The following is a 19,546-nucleotide window of genomic DNA, read 5'->3' on the forward strand; positions in this document are numbered from 1 at the left end:
ATATGAAGAGAAAACTGTTTAATACCAATCAGATCATCTATTTTAGTGATCCTCAATTATTTAACCCTGCTGGCTGTAATCCAAAGCAGAAAAATATCCAAAATATAATCTGCTATTTATTTTTGCCATTTCAAAAGTACTATAACAGTTCGTTCTCTGTGGAACTGTAAGTCTCATTCTCATTTTGCAAGACAGCTGATCCAGCTGCTTCTGTCACTTTGGAGTTGATGCTATCTCTTTTATTTTACAAACCATTAACAAGGTACATTGTGTGCAGACATTTATGGAGTTTTCAGCTATGTGTGTCGAATATGCATTACATTTCAAATGATCTCATTTGATTTTCCTTGATTGTTTTATATAAAAGAGGATACCAATTGTCTTGTCCTGTCTATTGTATGTGTGAGTGACAAAATATCTTAAAAAGAATCTAAAATCACATTTAAGCACTATTTAGCACTCTAAAATTCATTACATTTGTAGTTGCAAAGGTTTGAATGTACCACTGTTCCACTGTGCTAAACAGGAGCTTCTACTTCTATGAAAAATAAATGCTGTTGAATTTAATCCACGCAGTAATAATTACCATGCAATTTTTTGCATATATATGTTCAGTGTATGCTTGTAAATAGGTTAAGAAACACCAACTTTGCTTTGATATTTACATTCTCATGAATACTGACTCATTCTAGCACTACTGTTTCGTTGTGATCTCACCTAGTCCCCACTCTAACACTAAGAACTTTATCAGTGTCCTTGGCTAGCATTCTACTCCTATTAGTACAATTAATCTCACCACCATCTGGGTCATTTTTTCCAGGAATGACTGCTCTTATTTAGTTTAACATTTAAATTCAATATTATGGACTGTAGCAGATAGCCATGCACTGGCACCCTTCATCACTTACATTAGATAGACGGGCTCATCTGGGCAGCCCATCTGTCAAAATGGTGAAACTGTGTAAGAGATTAAGAATTGGCCTTGTGCCAAGAGATACACCTGGTCATATTAAGTGCATAAACCTATACATATTACTATGCGTACTGATAGTGTACATACACTGATCATGCATAGCATTGACATTATGAGATTGACTGAATAATACTGATTTTAAAGCCTATAGTATTCAAAGTATTTAGGTTTCTTAAATAAAACTACCTAAGATTTTTCATAGACCTAGCGGTGACAAACTAAGAAAAGAATGAAAATGGCAATCGACAGAAAGGTGATCACGAACCATTAGATACTATCGCTCTGAAGGCAACAGTACCTGCAGTGTTTAGACAAAAACTACTATGTAGAACCTGAGATTAACTTATTTGAACTGTACACAAGGCATTACACTTAACTTAAATCAGAAACATCTCATCACCTAGCTAATTCACTACAGTACTACAGTACTACAGAACTACATCACTACAAACTTTGTAGCAGCATGATCCTGTGGCAATGTTTGTTAGCAGCAGGGAGAGCAGTGACTTGGAGGTTTGCCAAAACATGGAGTCATCCCTCTGGAAAACATACTTTATACAAATAGAATCTCAGATTTGGGGAAAGAGTAAACGTCCAACATATCAACGACTCAAAATGCTAAAGCAGAGCCTGCATTTGAATCCAAATAGAAATCTATAGTGAGACGTGAAATAGAGCAAAGCAACAATAATTATCTAACCTGACAGGCCCTAAGAGGTTTTGAATGATCTCAGGTTGTATCCTCATACCCTTTTTAAAAACCCTTAGTGTGCATTAGTATATTTATGTTCTGTGTAATTGCAGGCTTAGGATATGTGTCCTGTTGCATAGAAAAACATTAGTTTTCAGTGTCCAAATGGCATTTAAAATGGCATCTTTAAAAAAAAAAAAAAGGATTTTCTCAACATTGTTTTATAAACCACAGCTTTGTAGCATATCTAAAATTATACTATAGTAATCCCCTGCTTTACCGCGGTTCAAATCTCATGCCCTTGGTTTATCGCGGAATTGCGTTTGCCACATAAACTAATCCGTTTATCGTGATAAACGGGGGATTACTGTATATGGCTAATAGATTTGAACGCCTGACAATCACAGCTATATATAGCCCTTACCCAAGCTATTTTAGTACGAATTTGTCTTCAATGTCTTGTATGCTTAATCCATTAACATTTCACCTCACTTAGCCATAATCTGTACCAAGATCACAGTGTCTTTGTGTACAAAGTGAGGTCCATGAAGTTTTATGCCAAGTCTGGTGTTGATGAACTTAAGTGGCCTACTCAGTGCCACTATATACCGACCAAGCATAAAATTATGACATAAGAGTATGGAGTGAATAACACTGATTATCTCTTTATCATGGCACCTGTAATTGGGTGGGGTATATTAGACAGCAAGTAAGATTTTTGTCCTCAATGTTGATGTGTTAGAAGCAGTTAAAATGGGCAAGCGTAAGGATTTGATATTTTGAGTTTGACAAGGGCCAAATTGCAATAGCTAGACGACTGGGTCAGAGCATCTCCAAAACAGCAGCTCTTGCAGCAAAAGGGGTTAAAGGAAGTAACAATGATGAATCAGCAACAGGGTCATGGGCGGCCAAGGCTCATTGATGCACTTGGGGAACGATGGCTGGCCCATCTGTTCTGATCCAACAAACGAGCATCTGTAGCTCAAATCATTAAGTTGCGGGGTGAGAAGGCAAGACGAAACAGAAGTACCTGAAATCGGTAAGCTTTGGCCTCGAAAAAAAACCTCAGGAACTTCCTTTGTTCCATGACCAGAGCCTGCTTGGGCCCCACTAGGGTGGGGCACGCCCAGTTGTACCGGGGCGGAAGAGACACGCAGAACCCATAAAACACATTTGTCAGATTGCCAGATAGTCCATTAAGAGATTTAGTCTCTTGAGACCTCTGGTGTGCCTATAGCCGGTCCTACACTCAGGTGCAGCTCTAGGGGCCTCCGGCGAGACGGCGAACCCTTCAAGTCTGCTATAGTACCGCGGAACAAGGAGGTGTTTGCCGGAGCTGGCCGTGCTGAAAAGCACTAAAACTGCCAGGGTTAACAGACTAGACCCTGAGGGCACCGGCCAGGGCGGGCACTGTATACTGAGGGGGACAGCGCCCCTTCCAAGGGCCAAATGGTCCTGTATAAGAACTTTTTGGCCTTGAGTAGCGACGCACTGCAGAGGTGCAGGGTTGTGGTTGGGTCTGCGCCTGCCGAGCAGCACCCACGAGAGCAATGTGGGAGATAACAGGTGCCTTTCAGTAGACACAAAAGTGGCTATAGGCCAGCCAATGGCCCTAGTGGTCTCTTTAGATGCCCTAATTGCTAAGTCTGTCGCACAGCGAAGCTCTGGCTTTCTGACCACGCAACGTCTCCCACGTCTAACTACCATAGCGGGTCAGCCTGATCAGCCTGCAGGTGTGCAAACAGCCTGACCTGCTGAGGCATAAGCCTTGCCCACTAGCACCGAGGTAGTTTGAAGGGACTTGGTGGCAGGCAGGTTTTTTTAGGGATGATGCATCATCCGGGGAGAAATAGCTAGCCACAACCAGGTGGATCGTCCCATAAACTCACCTTTTTTTTTTTTAAGGGATGGGCCGAATAGGGCTGCACCCAAGACCTAGACACCTCGGTAAGGGTAAAAAAAAAAGAAGGGGCAGAACCTGGCATGGAGGCAGTGCCCACAGTGTCCAGGGTTGCAGACAGCACTCTTCAAGCTTGCTGGACAGGCGAGCTTGCTGCTGACTGGCCGGCCATTTATTTATTTATTTTTAGATATTTTTTCTGCTCGCGATGTCACCCCAACGGTGCTTTCCATTGGACTGATTACACACATTTTTCATGCTTGATTCGAACTAGTGCTAATGCAAAGACTTTCATGGATTTTTTAACACATGATTGATATGATCATAATTATAGTTTTGACAGTTTTTCTATTTCTATTTAATTTCTATATACTGATCAGGCATAACATTATAACCACTCAAAACAGTTCTGAACCATTGAGCATTAACAGCATTGACTTCTTGAGCAATTTGAGCTACAGTAGCTCGTCTGTAGAATTGGACCACACAAGCAATGAGCATTTGCAATGAGCAAATGTTCACTTGCTAATATATCCCACCCACTAACAGGTGCCATAATTAAGAGATAATCAGTGTTATTCACTTCACCAGGCAAATTGTTATAATATCATAATGCTGTGCCTGATCGGTGTGGACAGACAGACAGACAGACAGACAGACAGACAGACAGACAGACAGACAGATAGATAGATAGATAGATATCTAGATAAATAGATTTAAACCTGCAAGGATGCATTTCCATTTAGAAACACATTCTACAGTATATGGTTCGCTAATGGAAAAGCCAGGAAGGGGATTTATTTCCCACTTGTGTAATACATATCTGCTGTGTGCTGAGTACGATTATGCTTCCTCTGGGTGTGCAGGTTACCTTAAAAACAACATAGCCCAAAAGGAGCTTGACACAGACAGTAGGGAGCAAGCAGTGGATTGCGAAATGAGAATTTGTAAATTCCATTGAGTTTCCTTATTCATGGATTTTAACTTCGGCCTATCTGCAAGATCAAAAATCAAATATAATTTTTTTGTTCAATTGATTTTGAATAGCTAAATAGCATAAATAAATAAGGCAGCATATAAATCTGACCTGGATCTTTTAGCAGAACTAGTTCCAGGGCTTTATGAACTAGGGCAGATCATTTTTTGAGGTTGTTACATAATTTTAAATTAAAGCAGACTGTTTTATTTAATTTTTGGTTGAGTTATTTTACTGCTACTGTTCTATCAGTTCTCTACTAAAATGACTATATAAAAATTAAGTATTAAACTATATGATTATATCAAACTATTAAATTCTTACATATTAGTTAAGTTTTCAATGCATCTACATATTACTTTTAATTTTAGGAATTGATAGCTTTACCCTTCTAACCAGAACAATGTTAACTCATATTGCTGCTCCTTTCTTTTTGTCTCCTTGCTTATTTCTGTAGCTCATGCAAATCGTTTTTCATGTTTTTGTGAAACGTGACTGATACGGCTTTACATTATCTTAAAATCACCACCACTGGCTCTTTTCAGGCCTGAAAAATTCCAGAGTTTCTGATTCAGTGTGTCCTGCATATGAAAGAGGTTGTTTGCATGTGGAGTTAAAAGGTGTGGATGCAATACAACTTCTGATTGTGTTAATAAACTGTCAATCTTTTGACGATTTCTTTCACCTCAAAATGTGTCTTTTTTCTGTGATGTACAAAAGAAGGCCACATATAAATATAAAATTACATGTATTATTCCTTAGTTTTGTGGTCTGCATGGTATGTACAGTATGTGTAAGTGTATAGCAAGTGAATTATATAGCAATTAGTTAGGCTTATTAAAATCTAATCCAACATATCTGACAGACTTTCTAGCAGTTTTTAGAAGGCAAATCCAGAAGCTTATAATGTCTCTAATTTCATCTGTTCTATGCATATGGCTGCAGCTGGCCATGCCTCATTCAAGCTGGTCTTCGCAGCCTGTATCCTGTCATGACTGTATTGAACACTTTGCTCTCTCTGGACTCGGTTACATATGGTTTCCTGCCACCAGTTTGGCCTCCAGGCTTCATTACAATCTTTAATTCTGTAACACAAATACCAGGGCTACTGATGGATATCAGACTGTTAAGTTTTTATTTTCCAGTAGAAAAAATATCAGCATAGGATTATAATGACAGGGCTAGGCTAAAATTACTGAGAATCACGTTATGCTTCAAGTCAAAGGCCAGTTGTTAGAATTTGTATGAGTCATTAGATTTTAATCAAAAACTGTTTACATTAGAGACTAACACCAATTCGTTAGAGATGCCTATAGTAGTTATAGGAGTTAGGAAAAAGCTTTAAAATAATTAAAAAAAAAAACTCTGTTTTCAGTGGTTATTAAACATTCATTGAAATTATGTAACTAAAATGTTGTTTACTTTGTTACTGTCATGAGTGGTGAGAATAACCTGGAGAATGTTCTGTATGCCAGAGCAAAATCTTTTAGGTTTTATCTCAGCAGGAACAATTTCGTGATTATGGTCTACAGTTAAAAGTACAACTCATGAAAACTGACACACAGAGGTTGGTTTGACTGTACTGGTTACATAATACACTGCTAATAATATTACATACTGTTTAGTCACATGGCCCCAGTAGCAGGACATCAGGGCCAGCAAGGCCTTTGTTGCTGGCCTAAACTAAGAATCACTGATTTACTTTAATATATTTATGTCCATGAATATGTATTAAATTATTCCTACTAGTCTATTCTTTTCTTTTCATAGCATCTGCCACAAGTCCTTTAGAAATCCCCACTGCAGGCACTTGATAGTGTAAAATGCATAAGAATGAAGATTTGAGTTGGTTGCAAATATATTCATATATATCAGCAAATATATTTTCAAGATGGACTTTTAAAAAAAAAGCTGGACATCGTGAGGAAACGTCAACCCAAACAGTTAAGCTTTTTTAGGAACTATTTATACATTTGTGTTTTCTTTCCTGTGAAATTTGAACAAAAACACACACTTTTTCTAATCCCCAGGAAAACCGTAATGCAGGGAAAACATGCACAGAAATGAATTGAAAATATTATGAGGTTAATATTGATGCTTTTGCTTGAGATGATGTATGTGGCTGTGGCTGCAGTGCAAAGAGACTTCTTGAACTGTGTTCATTTGGTTTCACTGCATGAGATGCATGTTTGAGATGCAGTGCTCTGTTATACTGCATTTTTTGTATAATATTAAAGGTTTCTTTAGCCGTGGCTTCATAATGATGGTATTAAAAGGTGGCTTGATTTAGGCAGGAAAACATGGAAGGCCTAGGTGTGAAATGCACAACCATGACCTTTAATTTATACATTTTTATTAATAGTCACATTTTGTATATAAAACAGAATTTTGCTTCTAAAATTTGAACCATGTAGAAGACACAGCAAACACAACTTCAACCACATTGCAACTGAATGTTATAAGTGGCAGGTTAGAAGTTCAAGTTCAAGTTCAAGTTTATTTCTATAGTGCTTTTTACAATGGACATTGTCTCAAAGCAGCATGACAGAAGTTAAGAATTAAAGTTAATGATGTGTATTTATCCCTGATGATAAAGCCTGGGGTGACTGTGGCAAGAAAAAACTCCCTAGATGAATGAAGAAGAAACCTTGAGAGGAGCCAGACTCAAAAAAGGAACCCATTTTCATTTGGGTGATATCAAGGGTATGATTATAAATCTTAAAACAATACAAAACATTGGAAAGTGAGACCTACAATGAGTACCAGAGTGTGTGTGTGTGATTATGAGTAATGTTCTTTTTACAGTCAACCACTACTGAGCAACTTATAAAATAGCTCAACATTTGAGATCATTATAGATCCAACACTAACTCCTCCATGCCAGAGCCTTTAAAAATATGAAGAGGTCAAATGTCAAAAATCTACATCAAGTGGGATCCAAATAGCGCTGGTATGTCTCTAGATCGTTTGGGATGTTTGTGGAGTCTGCATCTATTTCTTAACTTCCATAATCTTCATTAGGTGGGACACAACTGGAGCTGGCGCAACCTCGGGATGGCTCAGGATGGGTTGAGAAAGAAAAGCAGTGGAAAGGAATTAGCGTAGCTGCTGTTAATAATATTAAAAAGCAAATTTGATAATGTGCATTTGATCAGATCTACTGGAGCACAAGGTTATGATATGTGATATGTGTTGGCACTGCCAAAAAGATACGTCTTTAATCTGCGCTTAAACTGGGAGAGTGTATCTGAGCCCCGAACACTGTCAGGAAGGCTATTCCAAAGTAGCTAAAGGAGCTAAATGTGACAATGTTTTAAAAACTACTAGAAGTCCAGAGTTTTGAGATGTCAAAGAGCGTGACAGATTGTGGTGTGTTGGAAGACACACATAGGAGCCAAACCAGATACATAGGAGCCAAACCATTTAGGGCTTTGTAGTTCCCTTTCAGGAACTTAAGCTGCGTCGCAATGCTTTGGGAACACGTCCGTGTTGTTCACACTCTGAATCACGTGTGAAATCTGGCCAACGGAGAGACGCGACATCACCGGCGAGGTCTACAAAATGCGTATGTCTTCAAAACACGTGTGCATGCGGTGGAGCCAACGCTAGCTTCTGTTTGTTCAGGTAAGCGCTTTTTTTGTGTGAATCTTTGCAAGCATGAGCAAAAGCAAACAAAACTTTTGGTTGTTTGTACCTCCTTGCCCTCCTTGGGGGTTCGGTTAGGGATACACACAGGAGAGGAGCATGCTCTGTCGGCTCTCGAGGGAGTCGACTGCATGCATTGTAGCCGCATGTCTATGTGTATTCCCCATGGCTCTGGCCCCGCGGTTGCCGAGGTAAAGCAGATTCGGATGTCATAAGTCTTGCAAACAGACCCAGCAGACGGCCCGGAGACAGAAAACCCCCTTTTCCCCGCCTACATCAACCATCGGGGGGGTCTGTGATCTCGCCTCCTATACATGCTAGCACAGCAGATCCTCCTGTGGGCCCAAAGTAGTGGACCTGGTGTCCATCCTCAAGGACCTCCCTGGGAGATTTCTTCCAGAAGGGGTCTTCTCTCCCAGGCAGGGGGCACCTTGGTTCCCCCATGCCAGTTGAGCTGGACCTCGTGGAGGTGTGTAGGAGAGCGGCCAAAAAACTTTCCATCGAATGGCCGTCTCAGCAGGTGCATTCCGACGCTGAGAGGGATTTATATGACGGGAAGAGGCTGCCATCGCGCACTTCCCCAGTTAAGCAGCTGATTCCTGCTGTACCGGCGTGTGTCACAGAAATGTGTCGTTTTTGGGACAAACCCTTCTCGCATAGAGTGCCCGTTAAGGGTTTCTCTAGACTGGAGGTGCATGATATGGAGGCTTTGGGGATGTGCAACCCCCCCCCGTAGAGCTGTCGGTGGCTAGCCACCTCCACCCAAATCGACGAGCTGCTCTATCCTCCTCCTCCCCTTCTCTGCCAGGACGTACAGAAAGGCTGTCCGCCTCCCTTTTTCAGAAGATCTACCGCTCCTCGGCCCTGGCGGGTAGAGCTCTGAATGCCACCTCCATGCTCATGGCTTACCAGGCAGAGCTCATGGAAGAGATGGGGAGGCAGATTGATGCTGGGTCTCCAGATTCTACCTTGTGGGAAGAAATCTGCGTCATTGCAGATCTCAACCTGCGTTCCTCTAGGGGAGCGGTCCAGAGCTGCAGCCGCAGCATGGGCCTCGCTGTGGTAGGTGAAAGGGCCCTGTGGTTGGGTTTGACGGGCTTATCGGAGAGGGAGAAGGTGCCCCGATAGAGCCAAAAGCCCTTTTCGGGGCTGCGGTGGCGAATATGCACCAGCAATGCGACCTTTGCAAGAAGGATGGTAAAGTTTTTGAGGCATGCCTCCCAAGAAAGCCTCCTGCTCGCCCTCCCCAACCCAAGCACGTTCATATTTCGCCCCTGCATCCAGAGAGAGACAGCCTGGTTTCAGGGCTCCTAGGCAACCCCCACCCCAGCAGTCAATGCGCGGGGAGGCTCGCCAGAAACAGCCCCAGCCCAGGAACAAGACCTCTTTTGCAGCGGCAGCTGCTAGGCATCGCCCAGCAGACCCTCAGGGTGGGAAGAAAAGGCGGGCGACCTAGCCTGTGGTCTGATTTTGGGTCAAAAGAGAGGTGGCAGCACTCTCGGAGTTTCTGTAGCACCCCTCGACTCATCTCAGGAGTCTTGTCCTCCCCCTCCAGCGAAAAGGCATTGGGGAGCGTTTCAAAGACTGTGTTCGACGAACAAAATTTCTCCGGTTGGAGTGTTGGCACCAGTTCCCCCAATGCCCGGAAAGTTACTTCTCCCCTCTCCGCCCGCGGGGTTATGCAAGAGAGAGAGCAGAATGTTCCATGTTCGTCGAAATTTATTAAAGATTTGTTCTGTGCATCCAGGCAGTGGGCCGAGGGCACAGACGTGTGTGATAAAGAGAAAAGTTAAAAAATCCACACACACAATAATAAAACTCGAACCAGAGTTGCAACCCCCGGCTCCGCCGCCAGATGGTGCCACCGCGCCCTCTGTCAGCGAGAGCCACAGAGGCCCGCTCTCTGCTCGTGCGGAGAGTTGGCGCGCATGCGCAGTTCGTCATTGGGTGTATTCCACAATACAGCGGGGATATCGCCTGCAGTTTGCCGTGAGACCACCGCTTTTCAGCGGCGTGATTTGGTCGCCAGCAGAGGGCAAATCTGCTCAGGTTTTGGAGGACGAAATAACCTCCTTACTGAGCAAAGGGGCAATTCGATCGGTGCCGCGAGAGGACAGCCAGCTCGGCTTTTACTCCCGGTACTTTGTCGTTCCCAAGAAAGGGGGGGGTCTCCGTCCCATTCTGGATTTACGGAACATCAACAAACACCTCAGAAAGTACAAGTTCAAGATGCTCACTTTGAAAGCTTTGTACAGTGTTATTCGTCCCAGAGACTGGTTTACGTCAGTGGATCTGAAGGACACGTATTACCACATAAGCGTTTATCCGGCACACAGAAAATTCCTACGCTTTGCCTATCAGGGCACAGCCTACGAATATTCGGCGGTTCCGTTCGGGCTTGCTCTAGCTCCGCGGATCTTTACCAAATGTGTCGAAGCTGCACTGCCACCGCTGAGAGCATCGGGTCTCAGAGTGTCAGCGTATTTGGACGATCTCCTCCTCTGCGCTCTGTCACGGCAGCAAGCAGAGATGGATACGAGTGTGCTTCTGTCTCACCTGACTGGCTTGGGTTTCAGGATATCAGAAGAGCGCGTCAGGTCGATTCGCAGTTGTCTCTCTCTTTTCCAGAGAGGAAGGAAAGTTCCATTCAGACACTGTTTACGCCTGCTGGGGCTGATGGCTTCGGCGGTGTCTGTCATACCGTTGGGTCTGTTGCGAATGAGAGAGTTTCAATGCTGGGTTACGGCACAGCGCTTATGTCCGAAGCGCCACCTCAATCGCAAAGTGATGGTGACGTCACTGTGCTTACGCGCTCTCCATCACTGGAGAATTCGGGAACCCCGCTGGGGGCTGTTTCCCTGAGGAAAGTAGTGACGACAGATGTGTCACTCGCAGGTTGGGGTGCGAAGGCAGGATAGCGAAAGGGAAATGGCCCGTTTCGCTTCGGTGTGCACACATAAACTTTCTGGAGCTGTTAACGGTGTTTCTAGCTTTGAAACATTTCGTGCAGTTTCTTCGGAGTCACCACGTATTCGTCAGATCAGACAACACGACGGCGGTGGCGTACATAAATCGCCAGGGCGGAACGTGCTCTCCTCGACTTCACCGTCTAGCGCGAGATCTCGTGGTGTGGGGCATGGAGCATTTCCTGTCGCTGCGACCGACTCATGTGCCGGGAATGTTCATTGGGGGGGTTGGGGGGATCTCTTGTCCAGGGGAAATCCCCTGTACGGGGAGTGGTCTCTCCATCCTCAGGTGGTGAACCTGTTATGGGAGAGATTCGGCCGGGCCGCCGTAGATCTCTTCGCCTCGCACGAAAACACTCATTGCCCTCTGTTCTTTTCTCTGGCGAGAAACAGTGCACCTATGGGTGTGGATGCGTTAGCCCACCCGTGGCCAAACGTTCTGCTTTACGCATTTCCTCCTCTAAGTTTGATCGTGCCGACTCTACAAAGAGTAAGAGAAGGCGGTCACTCTGTCATACTAATTGCTCCGAACTGGCCAGGGAAAGTGTGGCTGACGGAGATTTTCCAACTCCTGCACGATCGACCCTGGCCTCTCCCGTTGCGCAGGGATCTCCTCTCGCAAGCGCGCGGAAAGATTTTTCACCCGGCACCGGACAGAGTAGCTCTCTGGGCCTGGCTCGTGAGAGGATGAATCTCAGCGTCGCTGGTTTGCATCCGAGGGTGATTGAGACGATTCAGAATGCGAGAGCAGCTTCGACGTGCTCTGCATATGATAGGAAATGGAGTGTGTTTGAACTATGGTGTGCTCAGAGACATATCATCCCTTTTCACTGTTCTGTGGCAGATGTGTTGTGCTTTTTGCAAGAACTTTTGGATAAGGGCAGGGCTTTTTCAACCGTTAAGGTTTATCTCGCCGCTGTTTCTGTATGCCATGTAGGGATTGACGGTAATACTATCGGTCATCACCCGCTCGTGTGCAGGTTTATGAAGGGAGCGCGGCGTCTGAGCACGTTCTCAAAGCCGCTGGTTCCGCCATGGGATCTGTCAGTGGTCCTGAGCGCGCTCTCTCAGTCCTTTTTTGAGCCGATAGGGAGTATTGATTTAAAGCTCCTGTCGCTGAAGGTCACTTTGTTATTGGCTCTTTCTACCGCGAAGCGGGTTAGTGAACTTCATGCTTTGTCAGTTCATAACTCCTGTATGCGGTTTGCTTCGGATTTCTCGCGAGTGGCTCTCAAGACTAATCCGGCATTTATCCCTAAGGTGAGCGAGTCAGCTTTCGCCTGCAGACAGGTGGATTTGGTGGCTTTTCACCCGCCTCCTTTTTCCTCAGCGGAGGAGGAGCGACTTCACTGTCTGTGTCCTGTCAGTGCGTTACGTCACTATGTTGACAGGACGAAGGGTTTGAGACGGAGTAATCAGCTGTTTGTTTCATGGGTCGTTTCCGTAAGGAAGTCCGTTCCGACAGCGCCTGTCCCATTGGCTCGTGGAGGCTATTATAATGTGTTATAATAGCATGGGTCTCAACCCTCCGGAAGGACTGAGGGCTCATAGTACCCGAGGCTTGGCCGCCGTGGGCGCTTTTAAGGGTGTTTCGATTCAGGACATCTGTGCGGCAGCATGCTGGGCTTCGCCGCACACTTTTGTCCGTTTTTATAGGCTGGATGTCACGGAGCCTTCGCTGGCTCATTCGGTCCTGAGTGTGTAATATATATTTGTGTATATATTGTAGGTATGATTATACATACATGTATTGTCAATATAGATGTGTTTTTGGTCATGTATACGTGTATGCCTAAGGGAATGACAACGGGTGATGGAAACATCGTGGTTCGGATGTTTGTCATTTCTCTCACTTTTCCACTCTCTTCAGTGAGAGGGATTATCTCTTTTTATCACATCACTGAGTTGGTTGACACCTGCTTCGGACAGCATATCTGCAATACGGGAGTTGTCTATATCCCATAGTGAGATACCGAACGAATGTTTGAAAGAGAACTTTAGGTTACTTACGTAACCCCGGTTCTCTGATAACATGAGTGAGGTATCTCACCACACTTCCCTCCTTGCAGTGCACGGAGAAGAGATATGTGAGAATGAGGCGGGACTCCCGCATCACTGTCGTGATTGGTCTGTCAGCCGACAGACGTGGTGTGATTGATGCTTCCAGGATTGGTCACGCCCGAGGCGATTCCCATAGTGAGATACCTCACTCATGTTATCAGAGAACCGGGGTTACGTAAGTCACCAGGGTTAGGCGATGCAATCTTTAGACCACTATTATTAAAGAGATTCTATGGATCACGAATGGGATAAAAAACGAGTTTACAATACACTACAACAATGACCTAAGAATAACCAAAATAAATAATTTCTTTTAAATAAGCTCTCATGAATTTCAGATATTAAGATGTGTATGTACAAATAAAATGCCATATTGCATACAGGTTCAGACTCTAGACATATGCCTGTGGTACTTAATTTTGTTGTAAAAGCTCGAATATATAAAGGTTTGTGGGCTTTTGCTGTTTCATTCCATTATGCCTCAATGTGGTTGTATGACTCAGTACCCTTAAGAATTCTCTCTTCCTGTGTGTGGGCTGTGTGTGGGTTGTACTCTGTCTTTGTGACTTTAACACACTTCATTCTGTTCCATTTCTGCCTGAACTATGAGATGCTAAAAGCTTTGTTTAGTGTGATTAACCTCCAGTCAACAATAACTAGCCCTCTGTTTCAGTACAGTCTATTCTAAACCAATTAAACCCTTTAGTTTCATACCAAGCCTCCTTCTTCTTGTAAGATGATACTTCCTAACACTAAATAACAGTCAATTCATCCGGAAACATTATCTCTACCATTTAAATAAACATTATGGTAATGTCATGCTGTATATAAAGTATGCAGCATGCAAATTATTTTCATAGTGTTTTAGCATTCTTCATAAATTATTTTAAAATTGACTCAAAGAAATGAATCACTAATGTATCAACATGTGAAATAAAACCTTACAAATTACTGTGAAACAATATTCTTTTCTTTGCTAGCGACTGCATGAGTGTATAATACTAGGCTCATGAAGCCATTTCTTCTGTCTGGATTAAAGGCTGTGCAGAAAAAGACACACATCAGCCTCAGCTAGTCGATCATTTCTACAGCAGGAGTGCATCTCAAGCGAAGTGTCACACTCTCATTTCTTTTCTCTTTATTCCCCTTTCTGTATTTTACCCCGAATGTATTTCTTCAGCTTCCCTTGCTCACTTTTATTATGTGGGAATTTGCTGCAAGCTTCAAAACACCACACATACACCAGTTATACTAAATACACTATATCTCCAAAGGTTTGTGGACACCTGGTCATTAGTATGGTATATGCTCTTTGAGCATCGCATTTCACATTATTCCCAATTTGCTCTTATAATCCTCTTCATTTTACTGTGAAGATGTTGCACTAATTTTTGAAGTGTGCTTGTGGACATGTTTATCAGCTTTGTTGTTATCAGTGACAAGAGTGTTAGTAAAGTCAAGTACTGATGCAAGGTGAGGTGAGGAGGTGCAGTCATTGTTACAATTCCTTTCCAAATGTATTTAGTAGAATTGAGATCAGAGCTTTATAGCAGGCTACTCAAGAACTTCCTCTCCAAACAATTTCAACCATATATTAATAGGCTTTATGCACAGGGGCACTGCAATTCTGGAACAGGTTTGGGCTTCCAAGTTCAAGTAAACGCAAAATTTTATTATACAACATCCAAAGATGTCCTATACAATTGTGTGCCTCCAGCATTGCGGTAACAATTTGGTGAAGAACCACATATGGCAGGAAAGGTCAGTTATCCCAATACTTTTGTCCATATAATGTACATCATTGGTCTGATGAAGCGAAAAAGAATCATATTTTGCTATACTGATAACTATTCCTTGGCCTCTAGGTAAAAATATTAGCTGGACATCAGTATCAATAGATTCAATTTACAGCCCATCATCTGAAATATAATATTATGCTCTAGTTAATTTAATTGCCACAGAGACATGATTTTTACTGCCTCCTTCTTTGCTCAGACCATCTATTTTAATTCTGTTTTAAAAGTACACTGAAGTAGCTCTGTACTGAGGACTGTTGGTGACATTTATATGCATGGGAAACCTTAAGAAACATAAGGGCTAAACAATTGTTATTATGATTTTGATTTACTTAACTGATTAAACATAATTCGATATTAACATAAACAATATTAATGCATAATATTAATTAGCCAGCTTCTAAATCATCGTACCTGATGTGATATGTTTAATACTTCTTTTTTTTTTTTATATATATTTCATTAAAAATAGGTTTTTCCCCCTAGTGACTTTTCAAAGTGTTGTTTAAATACAGCCTTCTTCCAGTGCTTTTTCTTTCACCCAGAGGTCAACTGACCATGTTGCATTTTCAAGATTCTTCCAGTCATCATTCAATTTTATCTATTTATTTTTTGCTTTCTTATAATTACTCAATTGCAGTAAATGTTCTTGGGATTGCTTTTCCCTTGACCCAGGCTTTAACAAATGAATCATTTAAAACAAACAAATTCATGAATAGAAAGTTTAGTAGCGAAAATGGATGCAAGTGCAGATTAGTCTTTATTAAAGCAAAGCACATTATAACTGAGACTAAGAACATGACACAAGGCAAACAATAACTAGATATGCGTGGCTAATTGGATAAAAACAATGAAGATTAGTTGACATACAAAAGCAAATAAATTTGGAAAATGACACACAGAATCCAGAACTTAAATACTAACGCTAATTATGTGAAACAGGAAACAGTCATTGATTTTACTTGGTCATGCAATGTGCCAGGGTAATGTAGTTCTAACAGGGGGTAAATGGTAATTACACAATGTAATATCAGTATTTTAATATATGTAAGTATTAATACCCAGTTATTGATATCATTTTACTACACAGACAACATGAAAAGTGCATCCAATGTTTTGTATGCTTTAGATCCAAGAAGGGTAGCTTTTCGAAATGGTTGTAAATTTGTATGAATCTTTTCTTTGTCCGAATTCCAGTTTGAAATTTAGTTTAAAGATAATTAATTTACTTGTTAGTGAGGGTATTATATCCTCACCCAGGATCTTTACCAGCTTTATTCACACTGGAAAAAATACATCTTTCGAAAGCTATATTTTATGAAAGAAAATTTTATTTATATTAATATTTCAATATAAGATTTTTATACAACAAAAACAAGATAGTAAGCCAAATTCTAAACATTTTATCATTTCTAGATTGAAATGTTTTTATTCTATTGCCTATTTATTTTCGATAAACACTAAAAATTAGCAAAATTATCTGTTAAAGGAATATGACAAAATTAAGCTAGAAAACCAGATAAATAAAATATACAGAAATAGGTGTAATAATAGTGCATTTATTTAACAGAAATATCAGAGATATATTTTAGAGTGAGAGTGCAGTGATTTGAAATTCCTCACATTTATATCTGTTTATGAAACTCTGACCACAGCTCTGACCACGGTTCACTATGAAGCTTTAGATTATAGAACATGTTTACCGAACACTTTATTATTCTATATATTTGTGTTAACGTGTTGTCGTTATTTTTTTTTTACAGATCCGGCTCTATGCTCGACCTGATGCTATTCAGAGTGGATCAGGAGATTATGCCCTGCAGATCACCAAAAGGCTTCTTAACTTCTACCAGAATTATTTTAAAGTGAAATACTCCCTGCCTAAACTAGGTAAGACAGACTGTTTATAAAATTTGTTGCTGGATTGTAGATTTATGTACACATACAATATGTTGGTGTGTGTTTGCGTGCTGTCCCTTTTTGTGTGGCTTCAAAGCAGATTTAGTCGGAGCCAAAACCGTTCATGGGTACATATGTGTGGCAGTAGACCAACATCCTACTATGTTTCATGCAGGTGGTTTTCTGTCCCTTTGAAGTGTTCATTTATATTCAGCCATCAATTTCTGATCTACAGTGCCTTCTGCACACCTATAATGTTTTTTTTTTTTTTTTTTTTACAATATCCATTCCTCTCACTCCTAGCCTATTGCTTTTTTTAACCTTGGAAAAACTAATAAGTTGCTCCTGTCACAAATTAAAATCATGATATTTCCTTCACCCAAAGATTATAAAAATACAGGTGTTATTTCGTGCTTCTAAATAAGACCCTGAATTGGGCTACTAGAGCTAAAACAGATAGCAGGAAAAGACTGCTCAACATACAAAGCAACATCTTTGATGTAAAAAAGAAATGGTGCACATTGACAATATGGCTTTTGCTGGTTAGGTTGATGGCATTTCTCTTGCTTAAGGGAAAAAAGACATCGTAACAGTGATCCCATTTGGCTGTAGGATTGATGAAGAAAAGGGTTAAAGTCTTTCCAAAACCTGACACAATGCAGTTACAAAGCAGTAATGACTGACTTAAGTGGTTAAGTGGTTTCAGTGTGGTTGCTTCCTGACTGACAGCACTGGTTTGTAGGATGCTCCTCAGGTGTGACCGTATACTTAAAAAGCACTTTGCCATTCGTCCCTGTCTCTAACAATGTTGTTTCATTAAGGTTACACTATTGATTTATTGCCTAAAGGCTTGTCTTGTTCAGTCTTGTCAAACAGGGCAAAGCCTATTAATCAGTCAGTGGAGGTTTTTTCCCCTCTGAGTTGTGATTTGGTCATTTTAGGTGAGCATTTTTCACTGGAACTCAAGTGAAGTGGATACACATCATTACATTCTCCAACATCATTGTTCATTATCAGGAACATTTATTAACTATCTAACAATGATTTACCCCCGATCATCAATATACTGTCATTTGTCATTTGAATAAAAAAAATAAAAAAATAAATAAAAAATATAAAATTTTATTAACATGCGATTAATGCAGCGCGCATTTTCTGTGACCATTTTTATTTAATTAGAAATAAATAAATATAAAAGAGGTGAAATTAAAAAAAATTCAAATTCACAACGCCCTTTCTGTACTTAGATATAAAAAAAATATAAACTCCACAGAAAAATTATTTGTTATCACAAACATTTGTTTTACTGAAGCGCCAAGTGTCAAATTAAGCACTAAAATTAAGCAGACATCCGGCAATTAAAAGCGTCCATGTGGCCAAAGCATCCTGATGATTTATGTAAATTATTTATATATAATCATAACTTAATTGCACATATTTATCTGTTTATTTTAAATGTAATATTTTACTATAAACCATAATCAACATAGAGCATGAAGACAAAATATTACTGTAAATGTTTTTCAAGTTATTGCGGTGTTTTAAATTACGTAAATTATCAGGACACCAAATGTAACTTTTGCTATGTTTCCAGACGGACGGCTTTAATTGCAGGATGTTGTATCAGGGTGGATTTTGTTGCTTGAGTTGAGACTTGAGGTCACTTTTTAAAATATCTGAGTAAAGAAAAGACTTCATTAATAAATATGGGTTTGGTTAAAGGTTAAATTTTGGCTCTTTTATATTTATTTATTTATATTTTTATTAAAAACTGTGACAGAAATGCTTGCTGCATTAATCTCGCATTAATAATATTAGTGCCAAATTAAATTTGTCAAATAAAACTTGGCTGTAGTTTTGTAATACTTTTCCTTAATAAAATATTGTGTAATGAAATCGGTTCATTCTTTTTGAATAACCCTGTGTGTGTGTGTGTGTGTGTGTGTGTGTGTGTGTGTGTATATATATATATATATATATATATATATATATATATATATATATATATATATATATATATATATAGTACAGACCAAAAGTTTGGACACACCTTCTCATTCAAAGAATTCTTTATTTTTATGACTATGAAAATTGTAGATTCACACTGAAGGCATCAAAACTATGAATTAACACGTGGAATTATATATGGAATTATAAACATAACAAAAAAGTGTGAAATAACTGAAAAATGTCATATTCTAAGTTCTTCAAAGTAGCCACCTTTTGCTTTGATTACTGCTTTGCACATTCTTGGCATTCTCTTGATGAGCTTCAAGAGGTAGTCACCTGAAATGGTCTTCCAACAGTCTTGAAGGAGTTCCCCCGAGAGATGCTTGGCACTTGTTGGCCCTTTTGCCTTCACTCTGCGGTCCAGCTCACCCCTAAACCATCTCGACTGGGTTCAGGTCCGGTGACTGTGGAGGCCAGGTCATCTGGCGCAGCACCCCATCACTCTCCTTCTTGGTCAAATAGCCCTTGATGCCTTCAGTGTGACTCTACAATTTTCATAGTCATGAAAATAAAGAAAACTCTTTGAATGAGAAGGTGTGTCCAAACTTTTGGTCTGTACTGTATATATATATATATATATATATATATATATATATATATATATATATATATATATATATATATATGAA

At 40.7% G+C, this 19,546-nt stretch overlaps 1 protein-coding gene across 3 annotated transcripts in view; it reads left to right on the top strand.

Annotated features, from left to right (window-relative positions):
• LOC124400999 (thyrotropin-releasing hormone-degrading ectoenzyme-like) overlaps nucleotides 1–19,546 on the top strand; it is a 223,774-nt gene that overhangs the window by 24,966 nt on the left and 179,262 nt on the right. For all 3 annotated transcript variants that reach the window (XM_046872859.1, XM_046872862.1, XM_046872860.1), the window contains one exon: nucleotides 16,772–16,898. In XM_046872859.1, coding sequence (XP_046728815.1) covers nucleotides 16,772–16,898 — 127 coding nt within the window. The remainder of the gene's footprint in view (nucleotides 1–16,771; nucleotides 16,899–19,546) is intronic.

The sequence above is a fragment of the Silurus meridionalis genome, chromosome 18 (genome assembly GCF_014805685.1).
Source record: "Silurus meridionalis isolate SWU-2019-XX chromosome 18, ASM1480568v1, whole genome shotgun sequence".
In the NCBI taxonomy this organism is placed as follows: domain Eukaryota; kingdom Metazoa; phylum Chordata; class Actinopteri; order Siluriformes; family Siluridae; genus Silurus; species Silurus meridionalis.